General features: G+C 44.1%; 1 protein-coding gene across 1 annotated transcript in view; it reads right to left on the bottom strand.

Annotated features, from left to right (window-relative positions):
* LOC147688995 (ATP-dependent translocase ABCB1-like) overlaps nt 1-24,126 on the bottom strand; it is an 856,748-nt gene that overhangs the window by 143,637 nt on the left and 688,985 nt on the right. Inside the window, exon 25 of the mRNA XM_086941881.1 lies at nt 5,358-5,498. Coding sequence (XP_086798007.1) covers nt 5,358-5,498 — 141 coding nt within the window. The remainder of the gene's footprint in view (nt 1-5,357; nt 5,499-24,126) is intronic.

The raw sequence follows: 24,126 nt of genomic DNA on the forward strand, positions 1-24,126 counted from the left end.
TCACTGAAATGCACTATTAACGGTATTAATGCTATATTTGAAAAGTAAACACATAGAACCACCACATAGAACCACCATTCCGTAACTCTTTGTAATATTTGTTAAAGTCCCACATCAATGGTGAACTTAGATTATTAATAAATATTAAGGAACATGCAGTTCAGAAAGTTACCTTTTCCATGCTCAAAGTTTCTAAAGGCTAATTTGCATTAGCCTCCAGCTGCAGCCCTTTCAGTGCTCAAGTGCTGAATGAGGTGAGAAAACCGCTCCAAAAGCAGAGAAAATGGCCTGGGTGTAGGGAGGAATTTTTAATTCTCTGCCGGATGACCAGGTAGGCTGTGCCCAGAAACTTCATTTATTTCAGGGAGACCTCCCCGTCACTGATCGATATCAGATGACACCTGGACTGGCACCTCTTTTTGTTTCATCAGTGAGACCACAGTGTGGGAGTGATGCTCAATTCAATGCCCACATACTTGGAGTAGGCACACACGTTCGCACAACGAACAAGGGTTGCACCCTCTTGAAGCTATGCAGAGAGGGGCTAATTTGATTTTTTGCAGTAGGGCACACAGGACATGCTACAGACGTTGGTAGGGTAACCCGTCAAAACTTTTTCCCCATCGGTTTGGGAGAATCCAGGAGTCATCCCACCCACAAGTTGGTACTAGGAGCAATTGTGGCATTTACAGTACCTTCCTCAGTACATTTTATCAACCTGAAGATCAAAAAAGGACTGAACCTGCTATCTGTGACTTGAGAGGATCCCTGAAAGACTGTACCAGATCCCTTCTGTACCTGGAACTAAAAAGTAGACTTCAACGGTGACAAGGCTGACCTCCTGTTTAAACTACATGGATCAAACTACCTAACACATGTGGTGGGAAAAAAATCTGAATGTACTAATTGCATTTTTTACTGTGCTAGCACTGGGAACGCTCATTTCAAGGAGAACAACCTGGAAAAGGTCATACCTCTCGAATTAATTTAAAGGAACAAATGATGAACAGAATGCTGTACAATGAAAATGTTCACCAAAGTCACAAAGATTGGGTTTAGTACATTGTTCTTTTTCTCACCAACTCAGTTTGGACACAGTCATATGCAAATCAGTCTTGACCCTGCTACTCATGGGGCCAGTCAGGCCTGAACTGACAAAGACAGGTCCTCCCTGGACTAGAAACAAACATACTGGGACTGGTCTCGGGGCACCACTCCACATCAGCCAGGTTAGCTTGAATCCAGTGACACAAAACAGCAAGGGACTCATGTCTGAGTATTCCCTTCCCACTTACAGTGACATAAGCAAAAGGAAAAATGATGGATGTAATGCTGAACAATGCAAAGATTCACACTCATTCACAAAAATATGGGTTTAAGCCATCATTCTTTTGCTCACCATGCCAACCCAATTTGGACCCAGCCATATGCAAATCAGTATTGACCCTGCTCCTCATGGGAACAGTCCAGCCTGAACTGTCAAGCCAGGCCCTCTGGAATTAGTCACAGAGGAGCTCACTTTTGAAGTGTTGTGAAGGAGATACCAGGCAGCTGGGGTTTCTGGAGGCATGGTTTCTAGTAACAGAACACTTCAAGTCACCATATCCCCAACTACTGCTCAAGATAATTGTGACAGGGGAAGATTGATCAAGGGTCCATCCAGGATTGTGTTGCTCGAAGATTAATTTACCATGATAAAACTATAGAAAACAGGAGTTTGGCAAAACGGGAACAGTTGGTTTAATTAAACATTTCATCTGGGAGCCGAGTTACAGAACCGGATCCGAAAACTGTCTGAAACTACAATCTATCTGAATGCAGGCCTTTTCTGTGGAGTCATAAATAAGGATAAAACATGCAGGGGGGCCTCAAACTTGTGTGGGCACAATTGGGGCCAGTCAGTAACATGTCCAGATGTCCGACATGAGGGGGCATGATCACTGCATGTACTGTGTGTGCTCTGTCCTGATAGTCTATGTTTTCCTAACTTTGTGTGGCATCTACATTTATGATGTTTTGGGAATGCGCATATCACTCTAGCTGTGTTCTCGCTTTTTTCTGCCAGCTATATGCCATCCCACCTTTGAAGTGTCAATCAACAACCTCATGGAGAGTTCATGACGGGGGAGATTGGTAATAGTGATGCGATTTTGGTTGTATATGCAAGTGTATCATTATATGCATTGGCATCAATTTTATCAATAGTAACATTTGAACAGAAGTGCCAACCTTAGGGAGCATTCCATCCTACTTAAAAACCTCTACATAGGAGGGAGAACGTTTATATTACAGGACCCTGTGTGGGGTATCGGAGCACCCTGGGCTAAGACATCATGTGAGGATTCACCTACCAAAGGTCAGTGGCCCTGGCCTGCGTACAATACACAGAAGAGAAATGTACCAACCATCAACCTCTATCTGTCATGCCTGAGGAGCAGAAATAAGCGTATTCCCTACACTGTCTTTCTGTGAACTACTTTTTTGTTGGCCATAAGATTGTGCCCATATTTGTTGTCATTATACCTCAGCACCGCTGCCTGCTTCTATATCAATTTAGTGGTTGTGGAGATACTAGCAGTTAAACCCTCAACCACATGAACTTTTGTTCCCCACTATTTTCCTTGAGCTGTGAGCATTCCCCAACTTTGCAAAAACCCATTAGTATTTGGTGGTTTGCAATGTACAGCAACACTTGTCATGGAGAAATTCTAGCTTTGATCAGGGATCGTAAAGATACTAGGCTTTATTTAGAGTTTGTCAGAATTAGAACTGCTGTACATTTTGTCAGAAGTGATCTCTTTCAACTAAAATTCACTTGTACTTTTTTGATAAAGAGCTTTCAGCTCAGGTACTGCAAAACAAATGACCATTCTTTTCCAGGCAGGCACCTCAACAGCGATACTTCTTACCTTGTGATAGTTTTTAGCTGAAGGACATCTGAATTACATACGATTTGGGTGGTGGGTGCCAGGTAGAACTGATGTAAAGGCTTCATGGTTGGAGGCAATAAACAACAAACTATCTAGAAATCTGTTGGGGCACATTTGTCCTAGAACTCTAAGGTCATCAATAAATTAGATGTTCTCAGTTTACTCAAATGATTCCAGCATGGTATTCCTTTTTTGATTATCCAAAAAGTTATACAATGCTATATTAAAGTAGGCTTTTTAGTCTGCACTACAAATGGACATTGAAGTCCCTGTTACTGATGAAATATGGGCCTTAAGATACTTCAAAATGTATGCTCATACATAGCCTTCCAGACTGCACAAGGCACTCATTAAGTTTGACCTATTAATGAACCTAGGAATCCCAATCCCTGAACATATTGTTACCAACCAGAATGGTATTTCCAAGGGTATTCCATCAGGAGTTCCATGCTATGAAATGTAAAATATCTGTGGAAATAAGATGTAACACTCATGATTCTTTTGATTATTCCTCCTTCCTATCTGATATTTTACCTGGGGAGTTCAACTGCTCTGACCAGCTAGAATAGATTGTGTAGGCATGTGTTATTTGCTACTTTTTGTAAACCAGATAGGCCCTGCAACTCCTCCTACCAGGCTCACAAGCAGGGCTGGACTGGGAACCACAACGGGCCCTGGCAAAGTGCTCGGCTGGCCCCCACTCCCCACTTGGGTGATTGGAGGTGCCGCCGAGCTCTTTGCCGGGGCTGATTTTCGGCTGATTTTTGTACAGGGTCGAAACGGCCCTGTAACAAAAACGGTCCCCAGGGGCCCAAGACCGGCCCAAACCTGTGCAGCTCACTGGGGGATTGCCTGGTGCCCGCTATGGCCAGTCCGTCCCTGCTCACAAGCTATTACAGATAACTCCTAATGAGGGCGTTTATGTTTCATTACTTTGAAGTTGAAGATGGACTTAGCCAAAACAGCTTTCATATGTTTATGCTAATTTAGCAGCGTGATCTGTGGTGGTACGGAGCTGCTGTTCAGCACCACTTCCAGGCCATTAACATCTCTGATGTGAGTGATGCAAAGCCGCAGGATTTGTGAATTATTGCTTTGACTATACATAAAAATCACGTATGCCAATTTGCATTTGACAATTCTTTGCCATGCCTACGCATTGAGCATCTGCAATTGGAAGTGAGTAGCAGCATACCAGTTCCCAAATGTCAACATATGACAACAACTCACTCCACAAAATAAAGAAAATGGCCACCCCATATAACAAAATGGATTTAACTACTTGGGAGCAAGGTTATGCTTTGGGATGGAAAGTTGGGGAAGAGTGGGATTAAAAATAAATTAGATGAAGTTGGTTATGAGCTACAATAAACACATGGCATTAATAGTAAAGGTCTGAGAGAACATAGAGGGCATTCCATGGATACCCAATCTGAGGCTAGGTAGAATGTAAGAGGGCAGTGGGAGGCCTTTTACTCAATTGAAGGAAGTATTAACATCCTCCAGTGTAAATGATTCACTTAGGGAGTAGCCTGTGCCTACTGACTACAATTGCTTTGAGAAATGATTCTGGCAGTACCTTGAAATGCTTGCTAAAATGTCTTGGCACATTGATCACAATGCCCTAAAAAGGATTTGCTAAAATACGCGAGGGTGGAGATTCCAAATGTAGTACTTGACAGCACCCAGGTTATGGTCAATTGATAATTTTACTGTTTTTTATACAGAAATACGTCAGAATTAGGTGCAATTATTTTAAAGATGGTGGGATGAGTAAGGTTTTGGGGTAATTTGGGGAGGACAGTTACGTTAACTCAAAAAAGTAACAGGTAGCATGAAAGGTTGGTGTCGCAGTAATAAAAATCAGTAATCTGAGAATGTGAGCATGGGGAACATTTTTAAACAGACTTGTTGGGATGCTGAAAATTCGAAAGTAATGGTGAAAAGTATGTCACGTATGGTAAATGTATTACGTAAACTACAATTTTATATGAAGTATTATTCAAAGCACACTATATTTAAACAATTAAAGAAGTGATGACTGAGAGCGCCGTTGTTGTCATTCCATTTATCAAGTATACCGTCCCAAGCTAATTTGAAGTTACTGTTAAGAGTGGAGCATATTCGGTTTTTATAACTGGTTAACTTACAATTCTTCTAACGTAGGATTCTATAGTTCAGTTTGCTCAAGCTGCATTACACTACATTACTGTACTTTTTTCTGTGATAAAATGTATAAGTTAGTCATTTATTTTTGATCAATCATAGAAAAATAAATTAAAATCAATTATCTAAACTCTGTTATGCTCTAAATTAATTTTAAAAGTTAATTTCTCAGAATATTCATAGAATCTAAACATTGATAGAAATAACCAGTCTAAATGCATATGTATTGACTCCCAGAAAGACCAGTAATAGGATACTTACATAAAGATTTTCTCAAAATTTGTGTAGCAATGCACAATCAGCCAGGCTCCTAATCTGAAAACAATTGCGGTAACAAAGAACTGAACTGATTGGGACATTCCATAAACTAATCCATTAACGGGGCCGCCTTTACGCGCATCCCTGTGCAGGAAGAAAGGGAGAAGTATAAAATGAACTCGTGAGATTAAACAGCATGGGTAACAAAGTGTATCACAGTATACAGATAAATCAATTGTGATTCGATTTTCGTCTATTGTAGTAATTCAGACTGCATATATTATTATGACAATTGTAATTTTGCGTTTTAAAAAAAAAATGTGTTCAAGATTCTTGGCCACGAATTGCAGGTATTGGAGACCAAAGCTGAACCTAATAATTCAATTAGTTTGTGTACACTTTTGCTCAAAACTAAAATAACATTGAGATGCTGCGTTAATTTACTAAGTGGATTTACTCACAGGGCAGAAAAGTAGATATTGCAGGGCAAAGACGCATTGGAACATATATAGAAATGCACTTTTATAAATTATTTAAGCATGCATAAAACAGAGAATATCCTAGTGCTAGAGTCAGATTTATGACTGAAGACGGTGGAGAGGATTGCTTAGGTTTCATCAGGTTTCCTGAAAATGCTGTTCTTAAAGAGGTCATTCGGTGGAGAGAACAATCAATTTATATTTGCAAAAGGAGTCAGATGGACTCTGAAATTTGAATTGTATGTATGTTTGAAAAGCAAAAGGGCAACTTTTGATTTCCCTACACCTATATATACATTTGGTAAATATGCACAGCTTTTGTGATTGTTTCAGAATCTTTTTTTCAATTGCATCCCATAATGGGAGACCTATTTAGGAGGAGTCAGACCAGTGTTAATTTGGCACCCTTTGACCAACCAACAGTTTTCTGTTGGTATTCTAAGCTTCAAGCGGATCTGTTAGAAGGAACAATGTTAAGGGGAGCCAACATTTTCTTTTCATTTGCAAAAATCTCGGGAAGGGGTATGGAAGGTATTAAGCAGATCCAGCGGGGGAAACAGGCATGGTGAAAAGTTAAAGGAGGGATACAAATCTTTGATTTGCTAACAACTTTAACACTTTTGGGAGGTTACTGAAAGAAAAAATACAACAGACACTTGAAATGTGCAAGTTAAACTTCATGTGTTGAGTCTAGTGTAGATACTTAAGCAGTAACAGTAAAAAGTGGTCACAAATTCTTCATTTGCTAATACGTTTATGTTAGAAATGGGATCTCTGGTTGGCTAAGGCTTAGGCCAAAGCCAGGCAGAGATCACCACTCTAGTCAGGGCAAGGGAGTTACACGCCAAATATAACCCCTGCTCACCCCCTTGGTAGCTTGGCACGAGCAGTCAGGCTTATCCCGGAGGTAATGCGTACACACACTTGGAACACCACAAAAGGAACTCCTCACAAGGTTATATCAAAAATAGCCTTTGTATTATCATAAAACACATTAGATGGTAATCACAAAATATACACTGTGCCAACTGGCACTGGGTAGTATTTACAGCGGACTATATACACCCGACAGGGCCAATTGGGCCACTGTCAGAACCATCACAAAGTTGAAAATAGTAGATGTAGAACATATAATAAATGTAGAACACAACCAGTAATTACTGGCAAACACTGTACTTAGTATTATGGCCTGCAACATAAAACATATTATGCAATCAGCATCACATCAGGCACAAACCACATTATGCGCCAACTTAGAGCTCTGTGCCTATTGTCCAGCAAAGTCAGAGCTGTCTGCAAAAGCAGCAAATGCAAAGTGCGCAGGTGTAGAACCTAAACGTGGCAGCTGCCCACTACTTGTTAGGCAGCTGTAAAAATGAGCAAAGGCACTGAGGTGCCACCTGAGCCCCACTCTGGGCCTCTAAATGACTCTGTCCCCCAAGGTCACAGTTGCCTGTGCTCTCGCAGAGCAGCTGGAAGAATGCACATATATAGTCTGGCACTCCTGGTGACCCTTGGGCCCCCACTGGGGCTGCTCACCACATTCTCCCCCCACGTTGCAGTGGCCCGAAACTGGGGCACTGCTGTGGACCCAAAGGAAGAATGGGCACAACTGTGCCTTGGAGCCCCACTCGGGGGTCTCTTAGGAAAAAAACGCCCCCAATGTTGGAGTCCCGCTCTGGGACTCGGAATCACCAGATGGCCAGACGTTGCAGCTACTGGGCAGCTGTGAAGAAGTGTACGGGCATCAAGAGGCTTGGAGGAGCCCCCCTGGGGGACTCTACCTGAAGAAATGCCCACATGTTTCAGTGGCCCGCCACGGTGGTGCCGCTGTCAAGATTCCCACCACACTGGCACCACTGTGCCACCGTGAGCGCCCCCACTCACCGTCAGTCTCCTTTGTCAGCAGGTCAGGCTCGGCAGCAGGCGGGGCTCTCCATGTGCACGGGAGTCCCGCTGGCTCACATGCTCGCTTCGGCTGGCTTTGTGGGCACAGGAGCGCGGTGTAGGCTCCCGCTGCTTCTTTCCGCCCACACTTCCTTCTTCCGGCCGGCCTTCCCTCAGGCTTAACTTCACGCTCCTTTCCTGGTGCCGGCTTCCCCCGTGACTCTCTTGTTGCTACGGCAACTAACGGGGGAGCCACGCTCAGCCTCAACAGCAGAGGCAACCTCTTCCCGGCTGATTTCAGGCCCCGCCCGCAACCAGGGCTTTACGGACTTCTTCCGGGTTACCGTGGACAGCGCGGGGGCCCTTAGTGTTTACTTTGGTGGCTGCAATACGGGGTATTTCCCCTTTGTGTCACAGCACAGAGTTTAGGGATACCAGTAATTTCCCCTTTTGTTTCACAGCACAGGGTTTAGGGATACCAGTTAGAACTGGTATAGGGGAGCTTTGGAGCAGTTTGTTTTGCTCAGCTCCTCTCTCCTTTGTAAGGTGGGGGCCGAGGGTCAGACGCACCACAGGGAGCAAAACCGGCATTGTGGAAGGAAGGCACAGTCCTATTCAGGTCCAAGGTGCAACTCCTCCCGCCCATCTACATGCAGATCTCCCTATTCTCCACTGGGCAGACTCATCCTGGCTCCTGGAGCCACCCACACCCTCCAGCATCTATCAATCACAATCCAGACATGCAATTCACATCAGGCAGGCATACACACCGCACACAGAAATGCCAACTTCTAAAAGTGGCACTTCTCCACCAGTCACTATAAATCTGCGCACACCATTGCACAGCATTTATCCTCACGAGTTCATACATACTAAATTCGCCCATGCACCCCTCTCATACCAGGAATTATTAGGGACAGACATATCCCCATGCATTCCTTTGGGAGGGCAGGCCAATATCACCACACGCTCTCAGAGAGCTCATGCACTTTACACTGGCCCACAGTGCTAAAGTGCAGAGAGGCCAAAAACTACTAATATCAGGTCACAGAATAGGCAAAACGTTTAGGGGCGAACCTGCCAAAAGTGCCAAGTCAAACAGTTTCATTCCCTTTGAGACATCCATATATATATGGTCTCAATGTGGTATTGTGGGTAATGTAGTGCACATGTTAAAAAGTAATTTTACAAATATACATGAAAGGAAAAATAGATGTATACACATGAAAACATTAGTTAAGCGCTAGTGTTGGTATAGTTTCAGACAGTTAATCGTGTAATTCGCAGTTAACTAATGTTTTCTTGTGTATAAATCTATTTTTCCTTTCATGTATATTTGTAAAATTACTTTTTAACATGTACACTACATTACCCACAATGCCACATTGAGACCATGTGGGTGTATAAAATAGTGCAACAAAGAAAGAACTCACTAACCGTGAGCAAAGCTGTGGAGGCTGAAGCGCTTTAGTTGAGCTTTCCTGAATAAAACTTTCTAAATCATATCCTTCTTTGAGTGCCGCGTCATTTGGTGTGGAGAAAGAGAATCGAGGGTCACTATTGTGGAATATATATATATATTCCAAAAGGTGGGTTTGATGCAAAGCCTGGACAGGAGTTAGTACTGCTTGCCCATATTGCAAAACCCCTGTGTCTGTCCCAAACAGTGCACAGCAGAGGTGGGTTTCATGCAGATTTGGGCTCAGGGCCTGACTGCCTGCAGCCAAGAACCCCTGGACATGGCCTAAGGCTGGGTGCAGTGGTGGTTGGCTGAATTGCCTGGCAGCAACATATGCCCCACAGCAATATTAATGCCTTCAGAAGAAGGCCATGTGAAATGGGTGAGTGGACCCATAAAAATGTTTGACATTTGACCAACTCTTGATACTTACAGCCTCAGGTGGTTGCCCCATAAAGGTTTTTCACAGTGTAATACATAAATGCAGGATTTAGATACAGTATATCGTTAACAAAACATCAAAGGGAACACTTTGTTACACAAAAGTTAGCTCTTCTGCTCACAAGACATTGATGCATATTTAGGAAATTTTTAAATCTCTCAGAAAGCAGTTCTGGATATGATTGTCAGTCACAAATATGGGTTTCATTATGGTGGCAGTCTGATGAGCATCCAACCACCAATGCCTTGGGTAGGTGTCCGTTTGGCTATATGTCAGCGGTCCCACCTGCTTAATTACAATGCGACCACAATGCAGGAGTTTGGAAAACTGCTTTTTAACAGTGCGTCAAGTGCTGCAGCCTAAAAAAAGGGCTGTAGGACAAGCCACAGTGGAAAAGGGCAGTCCCCAAAACATCATTGCACGGTGTGCCAGGCACCAAGTGGTAGCTGCAACATGGTGCATGGATGTTTGGGGACACCAAATGTTACCCCCCTAGGACCATAGCAGAGGGCCACAGGGGGACAAGGGCCCCCAAAGTCCCATTCCATCTGCCTTTACAAGGCCGTCAGACCTTTTAAGTTTTACTTGTCTTGGTAGTAACAAACTCTCAAATTGGTTTATTTACTACTGCAAGGCCCATTTCTCTAATAGGATAACATTAGAGTTGTCTTATTACCTTTGATATGTGTAATTTTCAAATGGGAAGGGATAACCAGTTAAACGTTGGTGTCTCTGGAATCACAAATAAAAATCCTGACTTATGGTGAAGTCAGATTTTAAATTGTAATTCTGAAAATGCAACTTTTAGAAAGTTGCAAAAAGACCAATTGCTGAACAGAATTCAGAACAATGTCATACATTCACCCCAGTACGGGGATCTAGGCCTAAATCCATTGGTTTTTTGCTCCCCTTGCCATTCCAGTCTGAACCCAGGGGAAACAGCCATCATTCACAACGCGGGCACAACCACTAACTACTATTACAACAAAACTTTTACAACGCAAGATTCGTTACAACGCATGCTATTACAACACATGCCATTACGACCAGATGCTATTACAACGCATGCCATTACAACATAAGTATGAGTAAGTATTTAATTTAATTAATATTAAATTAATTTTAATTTAATTTACTTACAAAAAATATTATTAATTTAATTAAATTTAATTTTAATTTAATGTAATATATTTTAATTAAATTTGATTTAATGTTAATTTATTTATTTTAATTAAACCCCTACACTATCCAACACTTACCCTACTATTACACCCCCTGGAGTTAGAATAGTAATTCTAACCCCTACACTATCCAACACTTACCCAACTATTAAACCCTCTAAGAGTTAGAATAGTGATTTTAACCCCTACACTGTCCAACACTTATCCTACTATTACACCCCCCTGGAGTTAACATTGTAATTTTAACCCATACACTATCCAACACTTACCCTACTATTACATTCCCATTAAGTAAATAAAAAAAATACTTACCCATACTTACATTGTAATGGCATGCGTTGTAATAGCATCTGCGTTGTAATGGCATGCGTTGCAATAGCATGCGTTGTAATGGATCTTGCGTTGTAAAAGTTTTGTTGTAATGGTTTGCGTTGTTAATGTATGCGTTGTAACGTCATACATCCAAACCCAGCCATATGCAAATCAGTCTTTACCCTGTGCCCTATGGGAACAGTCCAGCCCGAACTGCTAGGCCAGGTCCTCCCTTGACTGGAAACAAGCATCCTAGAACTGGTTTCGGGGTTTCATCGCTCATCAGCCAGGATAGCTTGACTCCAGTGGCATGGAGAGGACGAGACACATGTCTGGGCATACCCGCCCCACTCGGGTGACAAATGCAAAAAGAACAATTTTAGAAAGTTGGCATTTTCTTGCCCTAGCCATTTGGTACCTTCAGCATGTGTCTGGTCACATGATTGTGTTTTGTTGGCAGTTGGGCTTTGTGTATTCCTTCTAGACAGCCATATACAGTGGGAGTTTAGTAGTGACTGTACACTGGAGCACTCTCCAATCATTATGCAAAGCATGTTGGTAGAAAACATATCCGTGACCTCTGATCTTAGTTGGTTTAGTCCTAGAGTATAGCCTATGTTGTATTCATTACAGTGCATATATCTATGATGGGTTCAATGAAAGAATCTGGCCTCTCCCACGGGGCACCTGCTGGAAGGATTCATGCCAAGGTCACAACTTTGACTACATGGCAGGGATTATGTTTAGCCAATTAAGTTCGTGCATTTTGAAATATGCATCTAACCTGATACAGTGAAAGGTTAGCCTTAGTCAATCATTACAGTGCTAATAAATGTATTGGGTGCCATGGTAAGATCTACTCTGTATCATGTCTGTGCCCGATATGGATTTATGTATAGGCTATATCTTGCTATGATATGTCAGCTAGGACTGTATATAAACACTGTAGCTCAGATAATATCAAGAGTTGTAAGTCAATATTTCAAATTCTGTTGTAGCACCACCCTCAAGGTGATTCCAACAGATGTATATCTTAGCATAAAAAACCTAAGGCTGCGCGTTGCGTCGACGCAAGATGGCCGCCTCCTGAGAAGCTCCGCTGCTTCGAGCTCTGCTCGATTTTACCGGGACCTCTCGCACGACTTCCTACTCATACCCGATGATGGATTCAGCTGTCGGAAAGAAGGGGGACCTGCCTGAGAAAGTATCAGACCCTGGGTTGGTCTGATATTCACTTTTTTGGCACTTGTTTGTTTCACGGCCCCACTGCCGCCATTTTTACTCCTCTTTATTGACGCGCCATAATTGCAATCAGCGCGACGTTACACCGCACCTCCTCAAAGTGAGAGCACAGCTTTGATGATTTTTAACAATTTACTGGGAGAATAGTCACTCGACCCGCATGACTGTTAAATTCACTGAGGGAGTTAGGCACAGGACTGCCCGGAAGCCTACATATTATGTCAGCAAAGCTCAGAAATTCTGCCTGAGGTTATTCCTCCTATTTTCATTCTATTATCTGTATCAACTGTCGGAAGGATGGGGAACTTAACTGAGCATGTTTCAGACCCTGTGTTGATCTGAATTTTCATTTTTCTGGCGCCTGTTTGTCTCGCGGCCCCGCGGCAGCTCTTTTGGCTTCTCTTTGCTGACGCGCTTACATTTTCACCAGTGCGATGCTACAACGTACCCTTTTTCCTCAGAAGTTCTCCCCCTCACTATTTTGTTGCATGGGCTTCACATTTTTTGTTGCAGCACTGAGGCTTTTTTACTTCCTATGAAGTGTTGTCATTTAGTCAATAATTGCAGAAAGGAACTTTACCCGGTTGCTGTGCAGCTTCATTGCCTCATTTTGTTTTGACTCCTTTTGGTGTTGGTGCTACTGCTTCACTGTTTTGCTTATCATTGTCTTGCCCTTTTCTCTTTAACTTCTTTAGTATCAAGCCTACTGCCCCTACTCTGTTGCAATTCTGCAGCATTTTCACAAATCTCAGAGCTCCGCAAACAGTGGGCGTAAAGATACTAACACTGCATCCTGCAAGCGGCTTAAAAAAGACCCGTCTTCACCCTCTAAGTCACCACTTCCTCCCACCCTGGAGGACATTATGGAAGAGATGCGCCTCATTCGCCCTTTTATGTCTGAAACTGCCGCTACTTTAAAGCGTATGGAAGACAAATGGTCTAACCTCGATTTAAGACTATCCGATGTTGAACAGAAAGTCAGTGATGCTCAGGATGTACTACTTGCTAAAGTGGAAACTATCACTAATGAAGTTGCTCATCTGAAGAAAACTACAGAGGATTTGGAAATCCGCAATAGATGCAAAAACCTGGGTATTTATGGTATTCCAGAAAATTCTGAAGGCACAGACTTCATGAAAACTCAGGTCCTTCCACTCGTCGGTCTATCAAATACAATGGACTTTAATATCCAAAGGGCGCATAGACTTGGACCTCAGAGTGCTTCCACTTCTTCTAAGCCCAGGGGTATAATTGCATATTTCCTTCTCTATTATGATCTTATTGCCATCGTCAACGCTGCAAAACAACATAAGCAACTCTTCTGGTCGGGACACAGAACATTCTTCAGCCAAGATGTCACCAAATCCACCGTCACCCGTCGGAAGGAATTTCTTGACTTGAGACCTACATTACGCTCAATAAATGCACCTTATGGTCTACTTCATCCTTGCTATTTTAAAGTTACCTATAAAGAGAAAACATGGAGCTTCGAGGATCCTGCTGACCTTCGCAAATTTATCCATTCCCACAAGGGTGATTTAATGGACTTTAGTAAAACATGAGGATAACTGTTGGTTGTTAATGCTTTTTGTGTTTCCTGTTTGATATGCCTCTCTTATTTATTCAATGTCATCCTTTGTTTCCCTATTTTGTTTCTTTTAGGTTTCTTCCCCCACTGTAGTCGGATACTCCCCTTCCAAATGTTGCCCTCTTGTACACCCCATGTGTGTATTTGGTCTTCCCTGTGATCCTGTTCCTCCTAGCCCATGGTAAGCCTTTTTATTGTTCCACTTTATTGTTTTTTTCTCTCTGCTCGTTGCTTCTCTTCTGTGTGGCCACCTCGTTTTTCACTGCCCCCTTCCCACTTCAATGGTTTTTCTTATGTCTCACCCTATGACTGAAGTCTTCGGACTTCTAGTCATCTTCTTTTTGATATCTATCTGGGTGGAACCTTTTCGTCCACCTTCCCTTTTTCTGTTTTTTGCTTCGCCTCTTTCTCTTTCTTCCTTCTTTTTTTCCATCTCCTTTCTCATTATTCCCTCATTTGCTCATCCATTACTTCAATTACTCTGTCTCTTTTATCTTTTACCTTCTCATCATTTTTCCATCTTCTGGTTGCTGCTTTGTCTGCTTTTCATTCTTTTGTGGTATATCTTTTTCAGCTTTTTCCTTTCTAAAGGTTTGACTTTTTCCACTTCTTTCACTCTTCCTCTTTCATACTCTTTTAATAATCTAATTACACGCATACTCCCTCACGTTTCTTTCCCTATTTTTTATTCCTCACTAATACTTGGTCTTTTTCCTTCCTTCATCCTTTCATTTCTCTATCTTCTTCCTTCTCATATTGATGAAAGGTTAACGTATTATTACGTGGATTGTTAAGGGTTTGCGTAATCCCATTAAACGACAACTTGTGCTATTGCACCTTGCTAGATTAAACTGTCAAATTGCAATGCTACAAGAATCACACCTTACACTGGAAGAATTATCTATGTTACGTAAACATTGGGTTGGTGAAATCTTTTGCTCACCCGCTGTTCACAACAAAAATGGAGTGAATATTTTGTTTCATAAATCTTTGGATGTTTCATTACAAAAAACATTTTTAGATAATGAAGGTAGATGACTTTATCTAGATGTTACTGTTAACAAACACCAGTTCTCTCTTTGCAATGTTTATGGTCCCACTGGTGTTGATGTATCCTTTTGGAATACCTTTTCCACTTTTCTTTCCTCTCATGTAGCTGACCACTTAATCCTGGGTGGGGACTGTAACCAACCCATGGACCCTTTCCTTGATGGAAAATCCCAGACTAGATATGTCCCGAATAGAATGCAGAAGGTTTTTTTCAAAACCAGTACTAATAGAGGGTTAATTGATTTATGGCGCACCTCTCACCCTGACACTTTAAAATTTTCTTTCTTTTCCCCTGCTCATAAATCACATTCACGCATCGACTATCTCTTTCTTACACAATCAGCTTTTCAATTCATGACTAAGGTGGAGATTAGCTCAATACTAATTTCTGATCATGCCCCTGTTATCCTAGATATGGATTATCCCCTTCGTTCTCCTGCTTCCAAGAGATGGCGCTTTAATAACTCCCTCCTCCTTGACACTCAATTCTCTGAGCAATTTCTTCTTTTTCAATCAATCAATCAAGCATTTATATATATATAGCGCACTACTCACCCGGAGGGTCTCAAGGCGCTAGGGGAGGGGGGGTCCGCTACTTCTCGAACAGCCAGGTCTTGAGCTGCATCCTGAAGGCAAGGTGGTCCTGGGTCAGGCGGAGGTGGGTCGGGAGGGAGTTCCAAGTCTTGGCGGCCAGGTAGGAGAAGGACCTTCCTCCTGTGGTGGCTCTTCGGATGCGGGGGACGGCGGCAAGGGCGTGGCCGGTCGATCGAAGCTGGCGTGTGGGAGCGTAGAAGTTGAGGCGGCTGTTAAGGTATCCTGGGCCTTGGTTGTGTAGGGCTTTGTGTGCGTGGGTGAGGAGACGGAAGGTGATTCTCTTGTTGACCGGGAGCCAGTGCAGATCTCTCAGGTGTCCGGAGATGTGGCTGCTACGGGGGATGTCCAGGATGAGTCGTGCAGAGGCGTTCTGAATCCGCTGGAATCTCTTCTGGAGTTTGGCGGTGGTTCCGGCGTAGAGGGAGTTGCCGTAGTCCAGTCGGCTGGTGACGAGGGCCTGGGTGACCGTCTTCCTGGTCTCGGTGGTAATCCACCGGAAGATCTTACGTAGCATGTGCAGGATATTGAAGCACGACGAGGAGACGGCGTTGACTTGTCTGGTCATGGAGAGGGAGGAGTCCAGGATGAATCCCAGGTCGCGTGCATGGTCTGTTGGTTTGGGTGCGCTGCCCAGGGCGGGGGGCCACCAGGAGTCGTCCCAGGTGGAGGGTGAGGATCCCAGGATGAGGACTTCTGTCTTGTCCGAGTTCAGTTTCAGGCGGCTGTTCATCATCCACTTGGCTACTTCTGTCATACCTTCGTGTAGGTTGGCTCTGGCGGTGGCGGGGTTGTTGGTGAGGGAGAGGATCAGCTGGGTGTCGTCGGCGTAGGAGATGATGTTGAGGTTGTGTTGGTGTGCGATGGCTGTGAGGGGGCTCATGTACACGTTGAAGAGGGTGGGGCTGAGTGAAGATCCTTGTGGAACGCCGCAGATGACTTCGGTGGCCTTGGATCTGAACGGGGGAGGCAGACTCTCTGTGTCCTTTCGGCGAGGAACGAGATGATCCATTCCAGTGCCTTCTCCTGGATTCCGACGTTACTGAGGTGCTGCACTAGGGTGCGGTGGCAGACAGTGTCGAAGGCCGCGGAGAGGTCTAGGAGGATGAGGGACGCTGTTTCTCCATTGTCGAGCAGGGCTCGGATGTCATCGGTGGCTGCGATCAGGGCGGTCTCGGTGCTGTGATTGGCCCGGAAGCCAGACTGTGAGAGGTCGAGAGATCCGTTCGTCTCAAGGAAGGCGGCCAGCTGCTTGTTGACAGTCTTCTCGATGACATTTGTAGGAAACGGGAGCTGCAAAATGGGGCGGTAGTTCTTGAGGTCGGTGGGGTCGGCCGATGGCTTCTTTAGTAGGGCGCTGAGTTCGGCGTGCTTCCAGCTCTCCGGGAAGGTAGCGTTGCCGAAGGAGGTGTTGATGATGTCCTGCAGGTGGGGTGCGATGACAGCGTCGGCCTTGTTGAAGACGTGGTGAGGGCAGGGGTCGGTCGGAGATCCGGAGTGGATGGAGTTCATCGATGGTGTCTTCGGTGCTGATCGGGGTCCAGGCGCGGAGGGTGGTGGTGGGGGGCGGTGGTTCAGTCGTGGCGTGCATCGGTTGGGTGCTGAAGCTGTTTTGTATGTCCGCGATCTTGTTGTGGAAGTAGGAGGTGAGGGAGTTGCAGCGGTCTTGTGAAGGGGTGATGTTGTTGTTTCCTTCGTTGGGGTTGGAGAGCTCTTTAACGATGTTGAAGAGTTCCTTGCTGTTGTGTGCGTTGTTGTCCAGTCGTTCCTTGAATGCAGTTTTCTTGGTGGTGTGGATCAGTTGGTGGTGTTTTCGGGTGGGGAGCTTGAGGGCAGCCATGTTGTTCGGTGTTGGGTCTCTGCCCCAGGCTTTCTCGAGGGCTCGGCAGAACCATGGGGCTTTCTTGCTGCCGGGTCTGCTAGGCGGGGTCTTCAGAGGGGCGAGGTCGTCTGCGCAGTTGCTGATCCACTTTGCGAGGTTGGTGGCCGCCTGGCTTGGGTTCGTTGTGCTGGTGGAAGGGTTCATGCTCAGGGAAGTCGCGAGCTGGTCGGCTGTGATCTTGTTCCAGCTTCTGCGTGCAACCTGTTGCTGGTGGTGGTGGATCGTGGTCCTTCTGAAGCTGAAGTGGACGCACCTGTGGTCCGTCCAGTGGAGACCGGTGGCGTGGCTGAAGGTCATGTCCTTGCTGGATGAGAACATGGGGTCGAGTGTGTGTCTGGCGTAGTGGGTGGGGGTGGTCACCAGCTGCTTGAGACCGAGGTTGGCGAGGTTGTCCAGCAGGGTGGTGGTGTTGCGGTCATTGTTGTTCTCCAGGTGGAAGTTGAGGTCCCCAAGGAGGATGTAGTCAGTGGAGAGGAGGGCGTGCGGGCTGATTAAGTCGGCGATGTCTTCGCTGAATTGTGTGCGTGGTCACGGGGGTCTGTAGATGAGGGTGCCTCTGAGGGTGGTCTTTGCCCAAGAGTTCTTCTAAAACAATCTTACCTCTGTTTTCCGATTTTCGTGTTGTTTGTGATGCCTTTAAAACTTCTGCTAGGGGTTTCATTATTGATTTTGTTCCTCGTAAGAAGAAGAAAACTCTTTCTCACTCGCTTTTGCTTCTCAAGCAAATTTAGGGCCTTAGAGCACAAATACTTTACCACCAATGGTCGTGATACTCTACCTCTTCTCATTCATGCCAAAATGCAATATAATAAACTCTCATGGGATTCAGCTAGCAATATTCTTCTTAAATTTAATGATAAAATGTATGGTGGTCACAACAAAGCAGGTAGATCCCTTGCAACTTATCTTAAAATTAAAAAACAAAAATCCACAATTGCCGCCATTAAAGATGATTCTGGCACTCTGCACTTTTCAGATTCTTCTTTACTCGACTGCTTTACAACGTTTTATTCTTCTCTCTATACCCCTGAATCTTCCCCCTCCTCTGACCTTATTGATTCCTTCTTTAGCAGTATCCCCAAACCATCACACAATGCTCCCAATCTTACTTCTCTCGATGCTCCCATTTCTACAAGAGAATTAACTGAGGCACTGACCCTACTTCCAAAAGATAAAACGCCTGGGCCTGATGGTTTCTCGGTCCAATTTTTTCTGCATTTCAAAGCATTTCTGATTCCTCATCTTTTGACATTGATTAACTCTATTTTGTTAGCCGGAGAATCCGGTGGTTCTTTTACTCAAGCAATGTTGTGTCTCATTCCTAAAAAGGATAAGAACCCCTCTTTGTGTAAGAACTATAGGCCAATCTCCTTAATTAATACATATTGTAAAATATACGCTAAACTTCGTGCTCTTCGCATTAACACGGTAATTCCCAACCTTCTCAATATTTATCAATCGGGCATTGTGAAAGGTCGCTCAATTACGGACAATTCACGTACCCTTCTTAATATTATACTCTTAGCTTCTAATCTTGACTCCCATATTGCGGCCATTAAATTAGACGCCAAAACGGCTTTTGATAGGATGAGTTGGAATTTCATTTTTGGGTCTCTTCAGTGGCACGGTTTTAGTCCCACTATTATCACATTCATAAAACTTTTACATTCCTCGCCCTCCACTTCAGTTTGGGTTAATGGTTCTCAGTCTCGATATTTCCCTCTTCTTAGAGGCACGAGACAGTGTTGCCCTCTCTCCCCTCTCCTTTTCATCCTTGCTCTTGAACCTTTCTTAGAGACTACTAAACGTTCTAAGGTTTATACGGGTTTTACTTATCATGATGTGTATATAAAATGTACTGCTTATGCCGATGATATTCTTCTCTTTATTTCCAAACCGTCCACTTCTCTCCCGGCCATTTTCTCCTTATTAAAAGATTATTCCGGTGTTTCGGGTTATCAACTAAATGTTGACAAATCTGAAATCCTCCCTCTTAATACATTCTGTCTCCCTTTTATGTTTACTGGCTCTGGCTTTGCATGGGCCTCCTCTCACATCAGAAGTCTTGGTGTCTTATATTGTAATAATCTTAGGGCTCTCATCAAACTCAATCACTCTGAAATTCTCTCTAAGCTCACCGCCCTCATTGATAGTTGGTCACCCCTTTTTCTTTCATGGTGGGGCAACCTAGCCACGATTAAGATGATGCTTCTCCCTATCATTAATTTCTACCTTTCTATGCTCCCTATTTACCTTCCTAACACCTTTTTTCGTCCTGTCAATAGTCTACTTATTAAATTCCTTTGGAATAATCGCAAGCCTAGAATTTGGCTAGCTCGCCTACAACTCGCTAAAGATTCTGGAGGAGTTAATTTTCCTCATCTTAAACGTTATCACTCTGCTTTTTCTTTCAAGCAAATTTGGACCTTCCTTTCCGATCCCAATACCTCCTCATGCACGGCGTGGAGTACCTTAGAATTAGCGCAATGTTCTCCCTTTTCTTTTTTTTCTGCTATCTGGATCACTTTACCCCCAAAACGTTTGTCTTTTTTCTTACTTTGCTTTCAGCTCCTTTTTCTCCTACCTCCTGTTCTTTGGACATCCCTCTTTGGTACAATAAACACCTTAAGATCAATAATTGCGCCCTCTTTTGGAAGGAATGGATAGATAAGGGGATCATCACTCCTCAACACTTGCTTAAGGGAGATACTTTCTTATCTTTTTCTGAGATTCAATCTCTTTACAATATCTCATCACGCTAGTCTGCTCATTATACTACACTCAAAGATGCCCTCACTAACTATTGTTTCCCTACTACTCTTTCGCCTACTACCTCCTCTGACCCCCACTTCTCCTCACCATCGATTTTTCTACCCAATTTAAATCAGCCAATATTTATAAATTGATTGCTCACACTCCCACAATTAGCATAAAATCTCCTTTAGAACTCCTTTGGGAAAAAGACCTCTGCATAGATCTCCCCTTGTGCACATCGGACATTCAATGGTCCCAGATCCACACTACCTCTCGTTCGGCCAGCACAACACAATCCCCATATTATTTTTATAATAGACTATTTTTCACTCCTAGTATCCTTCATAGATTCAAATTGCTGGATTCCACAAAGTGTTGGTCCTGCTCCCATGCGCCTGCTGATCTTTTTCACAAGTTCTGTCAATGTCCCCCTATTGCTGACCTATGGTCCAGAACATGGTCTAAGTTAAATGATATCCTTATGTCAAATATTCCTTTTCACATTGAACATGTTTTCTTAGGTAATTTGCCCCCTGTTTTTGATAATTACAAAGAGTGCGGTAACTTTATCAATCTATTCATTTGCTATTACTTTTCATATTATTACTTCTAATTGGAAAGATTCATCAAATGTTTCCTTTCTAGCATGGTGGAACTTACTTTGTCATCATCATAGAATGGACAGAGCTTACGCTTCCTCCACTCCCTTGTTGATTAAGAGAGACTTATTGTGGTTACCTTTGACAGACTTTTTATCTAGGAAGTTACCTTAACTCTATATTCTGTTATTTATTATGATAGATTGTTCTTTCATTCGTTATTGTTTTCCTCTTTTTTCTTTCCTCCCTTTTCCTTCCTTCTTTTTTCTTTTCCTTTTCTCTTTTTTCTTCCTTTCTTTCTCCTCTACCTTATCAAAAACACTCTTAAAAATGCACCTGTATTAAGTATGGTTCCATTCCATAGGGTTAATTTTCTACCTTTGTTTCTCATCATATTCTTAGTAGTTATTGTTTCCTGCTAAGATGGACTCTGTGGTGATGTTTTACATTGTTTTACTCTTTTAATAAAGCATGTTAAACTTAGCATAATAAACCTTGCCAATGCCACCCAGTCAAAATACATTGTACAAAGTACAACACTGCATAATAATTATGTACATCTCAAGCCATTCTATAAGGTGACCAAGTACAATTACATTAAATAGACATATCTACGCTGCACTATAATATCTCAGCATAATATATCTTGTAACCCAGTCGAAATACATCATACAATGATAAGTACAGTTGTTTAGATAGCTTATAATAAGTTCCAACATCAATCTGCATTGGGGTCTTGTTTAATTGCATTATGCAGTGAGAGCTGCAACACTTTGCACTTTACATACATCATTTAGTCCATTTGAAATCCTTCAGGAATGAGAAGTGGCTGACGCTTGACATCTTTCATCTACTGTAAACTTCCATTCTCAAATCACTGCCCTTCTAGGTTGCTGCATCAAGCAATCTGCATAACACACCTCGTTGTGACTGTGGCTGCGGAAACACTGATATATCCTGAGTTTTACAGGGCGATGCATCTTCCTGTCTCCTTAGCATAAGGAGCAGAGATGCACTGCCTCAGAATGCACTGAGTGCAGACACCAGACACATTCTCAAAATAGGACAGATTCATCCACTGTTTAAGAAGTCAAATTGAGGCCAGAGTTTATGTGATTTATTTTTAGCTGTGTTAGGTCACTAATGTGTAGATGACTAAGACAGCCTGATTCTAAACAAAGAGTCTCAGTTGCCTCAAGCTTTCCCTCCAAAAACAAGATGAAAATCGGTTGTCTAAGTCATATGCAATCCACATATAGACTACAGAAGTGCTGTTGACAGAGCTAAGTGTCACTTTGCTCCTCTCCAAGCGACCTCCATTCAATGTGGTCTTCATAGCAAAAAATCTCAATACATTTAATCGGTCCTTACTTTGAAAGAGCGGCCTCCCATACATTGTATCTCAGCTTTTGAGACACTGTGCATCATGCAAGATGATTCACCTTGAAACCTGAATACCTGCTCAAAAACATCAGCTATGTAGCAGTAATAGAACTTGAAGAAGCCAGACTCTGCTCAAGCAGCATAGCCCCAGATTCAAGTTGTTCCAAGGATCTAAAATGCCGGGTATGAGCAGAGAAAGCATCGGCAACTTCTACTTTGCGCAGGACGACCAGCAGCTGCAAATTTCGCAGAGAAAACGGCATCTGCGCAGTGATGCCATGAGCCATTTGCAAATGGCGGCGTAAGTGACAACCCCCTTTTACAGGCACCCTGGAGATGCCAAAATGTGGCAAACAAACATACCAACCTTCACTTGACTTTGTCCACAAGACACGCTTCCTGGCCATGAGGTGAGGAGCAGCTGTGTGTGGGGGTCGCAGTCTGCGCCATGTGGACAACCTTCAACTGACTCAGTCCAGGATCTGCGATTCCTGCCTGTGAGGTGAGGAGTGGCTGTGTGCGGGGGTCATTGTCCGCATATCAGAGCACTGACCGAGCCAGGTCACGGACGGTGGCAGACAACATGATCCTGGGGCTGCGCTTCCCCATGAGGCCGCAAGCCGAGACCAGCGCGGGAGCAGAGGCTGCACCCGGGGGGTGTTGGCGGATTGAAATGGCGCTGCTCGGTGTGAAAGCACACTGACCCCTGCATAGATGAAGCACTGCGTCGTCCGGGGTTGAGACTGGTGCGCATGGCCTGCTCCTACGTCCAAAGGCTGCTGGGGCGCTGTGTGGGCTCTGTCGAGACCTGTCCTAACCTCAGAGATTCCGTCCCCCACGGCCTCTTGGTGACTACTTGCCTGGACCTGCTTGGTGTGGGGAGGGACTCCGGCCCATGTGGTGTAGATACCACTATCCCACTGCCCATTCCTGTGGCCTTGACAGAAAAGGATGAATATCGGTGGTCGCAGCGGGGATTTGTGAGATGGGCAGCACCTCCACCAATGGACCATGCTGAAGTGCGCCCCAGGTGATATTCCTGGACCGCCCACCAGAGAACATGCATTTGCAGTCACTTGCCCCAAACTTCATAGGGGAGCTTCAGGAAAAAGAGCAGCGCCTTACCGCCCAGGCTCTATACCACAGCACTACGCTCAGTTCAGAAGTGCGCCAAATTAAAGCACGTGCGGTCCCCTGCGCACCAGCCCTCTCCTTAAGACGGGAACACAGACCAACTGAATTTGAAAGGACTGACTCCCAATATTTGAGACCTCCCAGTGGCGAGCCCCAGTCTGAGGCCTGTGCATGGACAGGAGGTGAACGTACCCAGTCGCGTGAGAAATACAGGCTGATCAGAGCACAGGGGACCCCATCACCTTGCACAGATGGGCGGGGATCTGACTACTGCACACCTACAGCACTGTGCAGTTGACAAGGCTTTTCCGACCACCAAGTAATCTCAGACGTTTAGGTGCTCATGGTGGCAAATTGCAGTGATCAGTGCACAGAAGTACACAGTGACAAAAACTACTGAGTCTTGCCATGGGCCGCACTGAAGGCAGACAATCCAAGCTTTACTTTTCTACCAGGAAAAACACGGCGGAGGAGCACGATAACTCGACAACCCAAAAAGACTTGGTAACTGTAGCGGAAACCTCTTCCCAAGATACAGACATCAAAGAACTGCTGCTACAAATGCGTCAAAGCCTTACGTCAATTGAAACTAAGAAAGACACAATGAACATGAGGATGGACTTCATCACCCAAAAGCTCGACAAACACGATGGCCGCATTGCAGAAGTGGAAAAATGAATCTCATCCGTGGAAAACTTCTCAGCAGACAGCAGCGCAAAGACCCTAGGGATGGTGAAATTGTTGAAGGTCATAGTTGCCAAAATGAAGACCTTGCAGCAAGATCCAGAA

This window comes from Lissotriton vulgaris, chromosome 10 (assembly GCF_964263255.1).
Source record: "Lissotriton vulgaris chromosome 10, aLisVul1.2, whole genome shotgun sequence".
Taxonomy (NCBI): domain Eukaryota; kingdom Metazoa; phylum Chordata; class Amphibia; order Caudata; family Salamandridae; genus Lissotriton; species Lissotriton vulgaris.